The sequence below is a fragment of the Eriocheir sinensis genome, chromosome 3, assembly GCF_024679095.1.
Source record: "Eriocheir sinensis breed Jianghai 21 chromosome 3, ASM2467909v1, whole genome shotgun sequence".
NCBI lineage: Eukaryota > Metazoa > Arthropoda > Malacostraca > Decapoda > Varunidae > Eriocheir > Eriocheir sinensis.
The window spans coordinates 10653799-10666922 of NC_066511.1; the positions used below are offsets into that span (position 1 = coordinate 10653799).

At 39.8% G+C, this 13124-nt stretch overlaps 1 protein-coding gene across 5 annotated transcripts in view; it reads left to right on the forward strand.

The window, feature by feature from the left end:
- The window catches only part of LOC127004932 (arginine/serine-rich coiled-coil protein 2-like), a 46625-nt gene that overhangs the window by 14858 nt on the left and 18643 nt on the right, over nt 1-13124 (forward strand). For all 5 annotated transcript variants that reach the window (XM_050873207.1, XM_050873236.1, XM_050873218.1 and 2 more), the window contains one exon: nt 3997-4184. In XM_050873207.1, the coding sequence (XP_050729164.1) occupies nt 3997-4184 (188 nt within the window). The remainder of the gene's footprint in view (nt 1-3996; nt 4185-13124) is intronic.

Consider the following 13124-nt stretch of genomic DNA (forward strand, 5'->3'; position numbering starts at 1 on the left):
GTGTAACTGCTTCACATAGACCAAATGAATGCTTTAGTTGATAAGAAAATTGCTTTCTAATGTTCTGTATACAACACAGTTTTATAAATGGCTATCCTCTACAGAATCTATCCCATGTGTTATTGAGCGACTTAATATTACAAGTACATACTATATGTTTTAATACTCCATTATTGAGAAAGAAAGAAAAAATCCCTCGACTCATGAATTTATAAATCTTGTTTTGTTGATAAACCTTAATTATGTATACTTAATATTTTAACTCGGTGTATATTCACATAAGGCTCAAGCATTTTGGTTCCTTATAACCTTTTCTAGTGTCTTTTTATGCCTTTATTTCAACAGAGAAAGTCAGGGTTGGTTGAAATGCACCAGTCCTGTAGCTTACTCTCTCTCCGTCGATTCTGACCCGTTTTCTTTTCACTGTTGCCTCACACATCCATGTTCAGACAAATCTTTTCTCAAATAGTTCAACTTCATCTTCCCTCCTCAGAATATCATATGTTGTTCTTGGTACACTATATTCACTGTTTATGAGGGATTCCAGATCTTTTTTGTAAGCTTCCTTTTTTTCAAGAATCCTCACTTTATACTTCTCTTCATTGTTTCTCATAAGGTGCCAGGACAGTGCCTTTTTCTTCAACTTGATATTACTGTCTCTACTTCTCTTGCATTAACAGGTATTTCTCTCATACATGAATCCATACAGAATGTCATGGTGACATCACGTTTGTCATACATTAATTCTGAAGCGCTCATTCTGTCAGAACTGCATAAGTTTGCCTAATTTTGAAAAGCCATTGTTTGATTTAAAAGGCATCTACCCACTTCAAATCTTTTGATGTTCTGTATGGTTCTCCTGTCACCTGTAATATATGATGAATGGAACCTTTCCTTTCTCTTAGGTATTTCTTTTTCTTAACTGTGGCACTGATTTGCTCCATACTTTTTTTTTCCATAGCTTTAAAATGTAGTCACGAGATCTCTCATGTATCCCCTTTGCCTAGTAAACTCAACACCCTCTAGTAGTGGCTGCATTAATTCATGCAGATGCTCCCTTATGTATAGTGGAACAGTTATGGCCTTGACACAAATCTGTATCCTAGCTCAGTCGAATTAGAAGCATCTGTTCCTTATTTCAGTAATTTGTACCATAGTCCTCAACTTCTATGCTTCCGATTTTAATTTCCCATCTCTGTTTACATCCCCATCTAGTCTTTATTCATATGCATGCCACAACTTGTTTCATCGCCCACTTGCTCAAGGTACCCACCATTGATTTCTTTCACCTTAATCCCTTCATTAACTGCCTCTTAACCTCTCCTGCATTACCACTCTTAACCCCTTCACTCTGGTGACTTCGGCATCTGACGGCGTCACCGTTAGTCGTCTTCTAACCTCTTAATCCTCTTCCATTTCCTCTTAATCCTCTTCTAAACATCTTAAGAGGAAATGGAAGAGGATTCAGAGGAATTTAGAGAAGAATTGAGAGGTTAAGAAGAGGAGTAATCCTCTTCCATTTCCTCTTGACCCTTTCCATACTGTGACGCTGACGTCTGTGTCACGGATGGAAAGGGTTAATAAGGTTCCTGTTCATTTATCCTTCACTCAGTTATCATCCTTCTGCTATATTTCCTTCAATAACTATCTTAAGATACAGTTCTTAGTGTTTTTATCAGACCAAACACTTGATATATCTTGCAACTTTAACATACTGTTTTAAGGATACCTTGTTTAACATTCTGAGGATAGCAAGTGCTTATTGATTTTTCTTTGAACATAATTTTATGTACTCTTAAGTATTGTATATATATACATATACATATTTGCAAATATACACACACACACACACACACACACACACACACACACCACTCTGATAGCTCATTGGATCAAGGCAGGCTGAGGTTTGAACCTTGCTCAGGCCGAGATTTATCTGCTGACAAGGAGTGTTTACCGTCCCTCATTGAGGAAAGGGTGTGGTGTATGAAGGTCCCAGCAGTGCCCAGGGATCAATTATAATGAGCTTTGCTTGAATTGGGAGAGTACTTGCTGGTGACAATGAGTTCAGCTTGTCATCAGGCCGTGTTGAATTACACACGCACACAGACACACACACTGTTATATAGTTTTACACATTTATTGTATTCCAGAAATGAGGCTTTCAAATCAGGAGATAACTCTAGAAATTATATTTTTCAATATATTTTGTTAAATTATATGATTTTTAAAATTTTTTTTTTTATGAGATGAAACTTTTCCTCATTGAATGCTCACTTAGAGTTCAGAATCAGAGACATCAAAGAATCATATCGATGACTTCACAGCATTAATACAGGCTTGGAAATTTATTAATGTTAAAGGTGAGGGAAGAAAGAAAACACCCATATATATTTTTGTAAATAGTTGTAGATGTGCTGTTAAAAGCTGTACTCTAATTTAATTGGACATCCAGCTGGTTATAAACAAAACTGCAGCAATGAGAATTTGTGGCACTTTGATGGCCATTATTTGTCTCCAAAGTTTTACTTCAATGTGTTCTCTGAAGTAAAATAAAGTGAAGATAGGCTCACATAATTTGCCTCTTTCTTCTTAAGTTGTGATGATTTCCACATAATGTTGGGGCCCCATTTAAAGAAACAAGTTGTGTGAATGTAGTTATCATGCAGTTGCACGTTGACAACATTTTTTGACAGTTGAAGTGCATAAGAAGTCTTTAAGGTCATCAGGAATGCATTATTTCTTAATGACCTGGAAATTAAGGCAAATTAGTTATACTATTATTTTGCAGTAGCTTAATGAGTTAATTTGTCCTACCAATCATTCAAGTCAGTTTAACCGCAGTGCCAATTATTAGTGAATAGTTTTTTTTTTTTTTTTTTTTTTTTAGAATGAGGCTTGTGCCTATAGGTGGTGTACTGTTTCCTCATTATTTTTATATAGTTGATTTTGAAAATCTTGAGTTCTATGTAGTACTCTATGATACTATGGCACCTGCAGCACTTTATTATTTTGTCATTTTCTTTGTGTATGATGAATCTACCTGTAAGCTGCTCATTTTAATGTTTCAACTATAAATTTTACTGTCTAATGTCTAATTTAGTTTCATTTTTCAATGGCTGCTGCTCTGGATTCAAGTCAACAATATCCTCATTCAAAATAGCATGCCTATGAGTGTTTTACCAAGAAGAAATTATTTGACAATAATACACTGGCTTAAGTGGTACTACCAGCCAGCACTGGCTGACCTTGGTCCTCTCTGGTTGGAATAATTCTTCAACTCATAAGCTGATCATTTTCAGGATGAGTTAGGTGCCTGCAGAAAGACATGCTTGCAAACTGGTACTGATTTTGTCAGTAGGATATGGCATCATTATGTGGTCATGATACTTCTCAATTAGACAACAAATGTTAGTTGGCAGATAAAGAAAATAAAATAATTATATTTAGAAAATATTTTTTTCTAAATGCATGACAGGCAGGTGATTTTAAGCGAAGATATATCAGTAGCTTAACAAAACCTCAGTAGTCATCAAGCAGGCACCTCATGGAGTCATTATATAACAAGCTGCATGTGTAAACACACACACACACACACACACTGACACACACACTGCTGAAAATCCAATTCCTCTTTTATCTACACTAAAAAAGATAACTCCTATTATTCTCACAAAAGTTAAGGTTCGTGCTTCACAACCAAAGATGGTCATTGCTTAGGCTGAAAGTTGATGGCTGTGTGGTGGATATCAGGTGTTTGTGTGACTTGAATTTTTCATATGCGCAAAAAGTGAGCAAATGTGCATTTATTGAATGAATGTTAAGATCTGAACTCTAAGTCAGTCTCACCACAAAAGATTGGCAAGTCATCTAAAAACATACTTTCAATATCGTTGAAAATACACTCATTTCTGGATATTGTGTATGTTTAGGGTTTGATTTTTAAGTCAGACTAATTCAACCATTCTTGTGCGTTGATCCAGCACCTCCCTACAGGACTCGGATGAGGAGCTGCCATCTGCTCACCAGGCAAGAGAGAGGGCAGGCGCCACCCGACCAACTGGCAACAGTACCACAAAACACCAGGAATCATCATCCACCAGTCGATCTTCTGAGGACCTTTCTGTGACTAGCAGCGAGGGTGGCAAGAATCCCAGTGAATCCAAAGAAGGGCATCGTTCCAGGTATTTTTGGCAATCATTTTACTTTCTTAAACATCTTAAGATACGAGTACTGTTTTATGTGCCGAGGGATAGGACGCTTTTCCCCCAAAAAGGTATTAAAAAATAACACGGCATCTAAAGTGCATGTTTTGCAGATTAGAGACTCATGGTTCTTAGCTAGAGGGTTGATCAAGTACAGTCGGCTATAGAGAGTAGTGACACACTGTCCAGTAAGTTTCGTTCAGAAAGCGACATCTGGCAACCCCTCCACGCGACATGAAAATTATTATATCCTATCGAAATCGTAGTGTTGTGGTGATTGGTGGTCACAGGTGCACTCTACATAATTTTAAGATGGATATTTATCAAAAGTGCCCGTCGCTAACGCTTAATAAATATTTTTTCTTTAGGCTCTGTCGCTACATTTTGACACGAGCTTTTAGTTTCGTTCAAATTTAGTCAAGAGCAATTCTAAGTTGTTTATCAAACTATGATACATTTAAAAATATACTGCACTTATTAGGGGAGATTGTTATGCCTTTTAACTAAAAACTAAAAATTCCTGACAGCCGAGATCTTGTTTTTTATAAAAAAAATTTATACGTAATAATAGGCTATAAACGTTCACATGATGGCGTCATCGACCGCGGGCGTTGGCTGGAGGAGCGGTATTCTATTAAAGCCCTTATGTCCGCAGGCACTGCAGTTGAGCTGTGATGTCAGTGGCTGTGGAAACGTATAATTTTTAATACCTAAAAAAATAGGAGAGAAAGAGAGAGAGAGAGAGAGAGAGGCTGGGTGGGACGGAGACTTGTCCATCATCGACAAGGGGTCAGCTAGTCAGCTACACACACACACACACACACACACACACACGTATTTATACTTAGATATTACGTAATCTTCACGGATAAATAATTTTAGATTTTTGATGATCTGAATTGTCTTTGAGGCTTTATAGTGACGGGAATTAAGGCTGCGAGTTAAACAGACCCTCAAGCCTATTTGCTGTTTGATGGTAAGGGGCATTAGTCACTGCCTGCCTCTGTGAAGGACAGCATTGCACACGGTATTTTCAAAGTTTAATAAGAAAAAGTGTTTCAGACTGTTCGTGATGTTTTACCTCATCATCATCATCATGTAGGAGACATTCATTATCGCATTTCTAAATTGAATTCATGTAATTTGGTATATTTCTAACTACATTATATTATAATATAATATTATACATTATTATAATTTCACGGTCACACACACTGTACACACTGATACGCGTCACTAACATCACCAGTGAATGCGCCGCCGTGGTAGAGTTGCCAGATACCGCCACCAGGCTAAACATTCTGAAAACCGTGACACTACTCTCTATCGTTGACTAACATGTAAATACACAAACTCTTACTAGCAGCTCTACAAATAGGGTATTGCTGTGTGTAATCCACACAGTAATAAAAAGTTCTTGGTATTGGCAACTTGAAGTGGGATTATGTATAACAAAACCAATTTTATCATGAGCTAATTAGTGTTCCAACTAGGCCCCCTGTTTTTACTGTCTTGGTTTTTGGTATGTTTTCTTGCCACTCACTAGCAGACCAGAGTAGGGAAGTTGAAGTTGGGGGGTGGGGGGAGGAATGTGTTTGTGGTGCGGCAATATGTCTGGTATACAAAACTAGGTAGTGTCATGGCTTTTGGAACCAATTAATGATGTAAGTCAGCGTATGATTGTCCTGGCAAATGCACACTAAATAGTGATTTTGGCCACTTAAAGTGACAAGAATGGGCTATGCGATACGACTATATATGTATGATGACTGAGGTAGACTGGGGAGAGGCAGTTTAAGGACAGAATTAGGTGTGCGGACCACGAATATTGATTTTTTTGTCCTCCTAACAGCACTTCCAGCTATACCAATAATTTTTTACTGCAAGTGCGTACTTATGTGATGTATGTTATTTTGATAGAGATACCAGCAGTAGTTTCTCCACAAAAATTAAAAAAGTATCAAAAATTATAATATTTAAAATACAGTAAAACCCCGATTATCTGAAAGCGGATTATCCGAAAAACCGGATTATCCGAAATTGATGTGGATAATGCAATTAAATTTTTTTTTTTTCTATACTAAAACGTTATAAAACATCAAAAATAAATAAAAGTAACTACATATGTACTATATTAACACATTTAAAATTGATAAGAACAGTTAAAATGAATATGCTTTCTAATACGTATTGCCGAAATAGCTTGTAACGAATAGATCAATGTATTAGACAAAAAACATTAAACAAACTCTCAACAACACCACGTCCGCACCTTCGCCCCAGCAAGGACGTAGGTGCGGCGAACGAACAAACTACTGCACGACTACTCTCACACCGTACTCTCAAGACAACGACACAAACACGACTCCCCTCTCCACTCCATGCCACATTCCCCTTCCAACATACGAGTTGCGCGATAATATGAGTCATCATACTGTGTCTCCACCTGCACGATGCATCAAGGTCACACTTGCAAGCTTGCACAACCATTCACAATCGCACTCTGCAACATTCACAATTCAGATCAGCAACGCTCACAAGTATCAACATACACTGGTCCAGACAAGGAGACACACAGACAAACATACAATAAAACATTTACATCACATGTTTTAAGTGTACTACTTTGTTTAGCATAGCGTGTGTTTGTTTGGTTTCAAAATCAAAATGGCGGCCATAAATCCGGATTATCCGAAAAATCGGCTTATCCGAAAGAGGCTTCCCCCTTCCATTTCGGATAATCGGGGTTTTACTGTATGTGGAATAACTTCGAATATACTTGGAATACGGTAATTTCCTTTTTTTTACAGATTGTCCTAACCTTGAAGTATAATTAAGTGTATTTTCGTAATCATAACTGAAAAGATTATTTTGTCATCACATTGCAAAGTACTGATTTTATTTTTTTGTAGAAAGTTGCAATTAAAAACCTGCATACTTAATATTTATGGTAATTAAGGCTTGAAAATAAATAGAATTGGAGATTTAAGTTTCGTGGTTATTTTGAAACAAAAAATATCAAAATCACTGTTACTTACAAAGTTATTCCTACCTTATTCAGAAAAAAGTAGTTTTGTGATAATCGCACTTTTATGTTGAACCTCTTCCTTACACCATAAACAAGTGCTGAATGGAAATATCAGCCCATGTAGTCCATTAGCCATTCCTTGGTAGTCAGTAAAAGTGTGGTCACATCAGGTCAAAGTCAGGTCACTACAGGTCATCTATGTAGCACTGTGATAGAGCGTTTTAGATAATCAAGGCTCCTGGCCCCCTGTTATTTATATATAAGAGTACATAATAACATATTTATATATTATATATCTCATATAAATAACATATTATCAGGGTATCAGTGCACTCTCCACAAAGTATTGACGCATGTGCACATGCACCCCCCACCAATGTATTGATCGCACTAACAGTAAGTTCAGTAACTCGCTGTGGCTCACTGCCTAGCTCTACCTAAACTCTCATACACCCTAAACTCAAAAAAACATCCGAAAAATCTTTGAAAATAAGAGAAATACATGCAATTGAAGTAAATGGACTTTAAGTGACGCGCTGGTCTTTAACCCCTTCACTCCGGTGACACCGACGTTGGCGTCCGACGGCGTCACCGTTAGTCCTCTTCTAAATCTCTTAATCCTCTTCCATTTCCTCTTAATCCTCTTCTAAACCTCTTAAGAGAAAATGGAAGAGGATTAAGAGGAATTTAGAGGAGGATTGAGAGGTTTAGAAGAGGATTAATCCTCTTCTATTTCCTCTTGACCCTTTTCATACTGTGATGCCGACATCTGCATCACAGATGGAAAGGATTAAATGCCAGCCACTTAAATGCCCAGCGCCAGGTGAAAACGTGATCGTACGGTTGCCACCATGGTCTACTGTCTGCGTCAGAATAAGACTAAATTAATGATAAATGCCCAAGAAATCGGCATTTTTTGACTGAATAGCCGAATTCTGCCCTTAAGAGTAGGGTTGACAACATTTAACTTCCCTCTCGTGGGCAAGGTGGCGGGTGATTTGAACTACGTGCCCAGGATTTTTTTCGTTAGATTTGGAAAATTCCTCATTAGATGCAGTTTTGGGTAGAGATCCAATGTGCCATTAGATGCGAATTTGTTAGATGGGAACATCTTAGGTACGAGATCTTATTGTACATATACTGTCCTGCACCACTTAACCTCTACACTTGGTTATAGAAAGACGTACATTGCATGACCCAGAGGCTAGGGCTGGGCAGGTTCTGAGCACTGGACCCCACCAAATCTGGGGCCAGATTCACAAAGATACTAACTATACACTAACACAGTGGTTCCCAAATTGGGGGGCACCCCCCCCTGGGGGGGCATGAGCTGGATACAAGGGGGGCATGATTCTGCCAAAAATTGCAGTTTTGCAATAAATAAATACACACACACACACACACACACACACACACACACACACACACACACACACACACACACACACATGAAGGAGTAACACTGTTTGAATCATCTTCATGTGTTTCAACATACAGTAAAACCTCACCATTTGCGCCCTCGCCATTTGCGCGGCCTTAATTTGCGGCCATCATCCCACCATTTGCGCAAAAATGAAATGAATAATAACCATAACATTACCATGACAGTTTGGTAAATATTGGTGTTATTCACTTGCCCATAAACTAAAGGCTCTTCTTTTGTCAGATAGATTTTTAACTTTAAAAACTCACAGAAAACCATAGGGAAAAGTGTATAGATCAAAACAACTTTGAAAATAGCCATGAAATTTGTGTGCTAACCCACATGGCCATGTGCGGTGTCACTTGAATATGAAGTTGGGAGTCAACCGGAGGCACTGTTGGTGTAGCCTTTAATTCGTCATTCTCCTGTGAGATTCTGCTGAAAGTGAACTAGGGGGCAAAATTACGGGTTTAACTTTTCTTTCTCTCCTCATTCAACATCACAATAATACTGAGCCTCACCATTATTATTACAGTAAACCCTCAGTTATCTGGGTGCACTGTATCCGACATTGCCCGTACCCAGGAGTTTTAAAAATATTTGATTTTTTCCAAAAAATATAAAAAAAATTGTCGTGTGCTGCCAAAAGTCGTTCAAATTGCTCGCGCGATGCCTTTAAGCTCTGCCCGGGCAGCATACCGCACCCATAAGGCGCGCCCCAGCCTGCACATAGCAATGATATTGATGTCCTGGTGCGAAGGTTTGCAGGAAAGCTGTGTGCTTCGCAGTACAACTGGCACGTAAACGTTCTTGCCGAGTGCTGCAGACCATATCGAAGTGACTAGAGTCAAGGCAGTGCAGGTTTAAATGGCGGGAGTGTCAAAGGACTGTTTAAATGAAACACACAGTGTGAACCCTAGCTTGAGCCTTGATGACTGCCTAAATCCAGACTGGACTAGGTGAGTAGGATTCCGTCCCTGTGGAGAAGGTGTGCGGGTCCAGTAGCACTCCTGCAGGAGTGCGGGCGGAATAAAAAATGCAGATAAGTACTGCCCTCGGTCCGACATGTGAAAGAAGGATTTTACCATGCTTACGGTAAGGTGAGTAAAGGGGCCTGCAGGGGTTCGGGAGTCCCGTGGGCCAGCCCGATCTGGAGGTGCAGGCTGGTCGTAAATCATGGTTACTTCTTGTGGCTGGCCTCCCTGTGGTCCCGCTGGATGCACTGTGCAAGGGGTACCTGCCCCCCCTGGCTCACAAGGGCAACACAGTGTAACTAAACAGCCACAGATCACCACGCAAGCGAATGCGCCAGGTTGTCATTGACTCCTTGGTTATCCTCCCTACTCACACTGAGAGTGGGGCGGCCTGGCGTACTTGCCCGGCGTCTGTAGGCCTTCGGTCTCATTGCTGGGCTTAAAAGGGTAGCGCCCTGGGGTGCCTGCCCGGGTGTCCGTAGAAGCCTGCTTTGAGCACTTGATGCCCGTTGCCCACCCAGACCGCTTTGGGTATTGCTCTGGTATGACCTGGGTGGTAACGCCCGCAGTGCTCGTAGCCACGAGGTTGCTAACGCAGCTACGCAGCAATAAAGCCGCGGGCACGCACCTAAGGAACAGCACAGAGAGTCGGCCTTCCAGTTTTGTAAAACTGGAGTTATTGGACCCGTAAAAAGTTTCTTGTGGCAGTGCTGGGTCTGCTAGAAAGCCTACGTGGTAAACACGATGGTGCAGACTTGGGCGGTTAAGCTGCCACAAATACCTGGGCTTTTCTGGGTTGGGTCCAGGCCCCGCTGCTGTGATTGGCCAGGCAGGGGAAGATTAGCTGCTGCCTGTGAACACGGGGCTAGGCACCCCAGCAATGGGTTAGTGGCTGAGGCTGTTGCGCCTAATTGCCGAATCCCAAGTAACAGATCCCCCCAAGGTGCAGCAAGACTGCAATAAGCCAGGGAAAGATTGCCACGAGCGCAAACCGTGACGATGCTGCTCGAACCCTTTTCTCAGCGCCTGGAGCTGAGAGGGGAATATTATTAGCGAACACCTTCTTTCAGCACAAGAATATCCACCGATACACATGGAGGAGGGGAGAAGATAATGAGCAAAAAGGATTGATTGATTATGTGGCAGTAGATGAAAGGCTTAGAAAAGAAATTTGTGATGCAAAGATAGTAAGAGGAATGCTCGATGGATCTGACCATCTTGCAGTGCTGGCAAAGTTAAAGCTGAAAGAAAAGTGGGTGTTTGAAAAGAAAGGTGAAGTAAAAAAGGAAATACTGAAGATAGAAAAGTTACAGGGAAAAGAAATAAAAGATGAGTATAACCGTGAAATGGCAGAGGCCTTTAGTGAAAAATGGGAAAGTGTAAAAGATAATACAAATATTGAAAAAGTTTTTGGAACATTTAAAGAAATAATGGTAACTACAACAAAAAGAGTGTTAGGGATGAAAGTGGTGAGAGATGGAAAAAGAAAAGGAACTTCATGGTGGACAGAAGAGATAAGGAGGATAGTAAAAGAGAAAAGGGAACGTTTTAAGAAAACTCAAGAAAGAAATGTGTCTGAACAAGTAAAAAGGGAAAGGAAAAAGAAATACAGTAAAACCCCGATTATCCGAAAGCGGATTATCCGAAAAACTGGATTATCCGAAATTGATCTGGATAATGCAATTAAAAAAAAAAAAATTCTATACTAAAACGTTATAAAACATCAAAAATAAATAAAAGTAACTACATATGTACTATATTAACACATTTAAAATTGATAAGAACAGTTAAAATGAATATGCTTTCTAATACATATTGCCGAAATAGCTTGTAACGAATAGATCAATGTATTAGACAAAAAACATTAAACAAACTCTCAACAACACCACGTCCGCACCTTCGCCCCAGCAAGGACGTAGGTGCGGCGAACGAACAAACTACTGCACGACTACTCTCACACCGTACTCTCAAGACAACGACACAAACACGACTCCCCTCTCCACTCCATGCCACATTCCCCTTCCAACATACGAGTTGCGCGATAATATGAGTCATCATACTGTGTCTCCACCTGCACGATGCATCAAGGTCACACTTGCAAGCTTGCACAACCATTCACAATCGCACTCTGCAACATTCACAATTCAGATCTGCAACGCTCACAAGTATCAACATACACTGGTCCAGACAAGGAGACACACAGACAAACATACAATAAAACATTTACATCACATGTTTTAAGCGTACTACTTTGTTTAGCGAATCGTGTGTTTGTTTGGTTTCATTGTTTACATCGTCAGTCGGCGGCAGTCACGTCACACACTTCACACTGGGCAGTCGCATCGCGTTCTACCTGTGCTTCGACCTCACTTCTTTCAAAAATCAAAATGGCGGCCATAAATCCGGATTATCCGAAAAATCGGCTTATCCGAAAGAAGCTTCCCCCCTTCCATTTCGGATAATCGGGGTTTTACTGTATAGGGAATGCAAAATGAAATTAAAACAAGCAATAAAAGAAAGTAAGAAGAGAGTTGATGAAGACTTTGGAAAAAGACTAAGTGAAAAATATAAAGGGAACAGGAAATATTGGAAAGAAGTAAAAAACGAAAGAAATGCAGAAAATATCTCCAAGTAAAATAAGTGAAGTTATGGATGAGAATGGAAAGATGTTGAAAGACGGGGAAGCTGTGAAAGAGAGATGGAGAGAACATTTCAAAAACTTAATGAATTTTGAGGATGGATGTCCAGCAGCTGTGACAGCAGCAGTTTTGAGTAGAGGTAGAGGAGGAGTATATAAAGAAAGAAGTATAACATATGAAGAAGTAAATCAGGCAATAAAAAGATTAAAAAATGGAAAGGCAGCAGGAATTGATGGAATCACAGCAGAAATGTTGAAGTGTGGAGATGAAGTCGTGAAATGGATGGTCAAGATATGTGAAGTAGCGGGGGGGGGGGCAGACTGGACGAAAGCCATCATTGTCCCAGTTTACAAGGGGAAGGGCAGGAGAGGGGAATGTGGGAGCTATAGAGGTATAAGTTTCCTGAGTATACCTGGAAAGGTATATGGAAAAGTCATAATAGAGAGGGTGCAAAGACTTACAGAAGAGAAAATCAGTGAAGAACAAGGAGGCTTCAGGAAGGGAAGGGGATGTGTGGATCAGATATTTGCCTTCAGGATGGTAGTAGAAAAAATAATAGCAAAAGGAAAGAAACTATACGCTGCCTTCATGGATTTAGAAAAAGCTTATGACAGAGTCGATTGGATTGCATTGTGGGATGTTTTAAAGATTTATGGTGTGGGAGGAAAACTGCTTAGTGCAATAAAGTCTTTCTATGAAGATGCATCTGCATGTGTCAAAATTACTGAAGAAACAAGTGAACATTTTGAGATAAAAGTGGGCTTAAGACAAGGGTGCGTCATGTCACCATGGTTATTCAATATTTATATGGATGGTGTCATTAGAGAAATGAAGGGCAAAGTTGGAGAAGTTGGA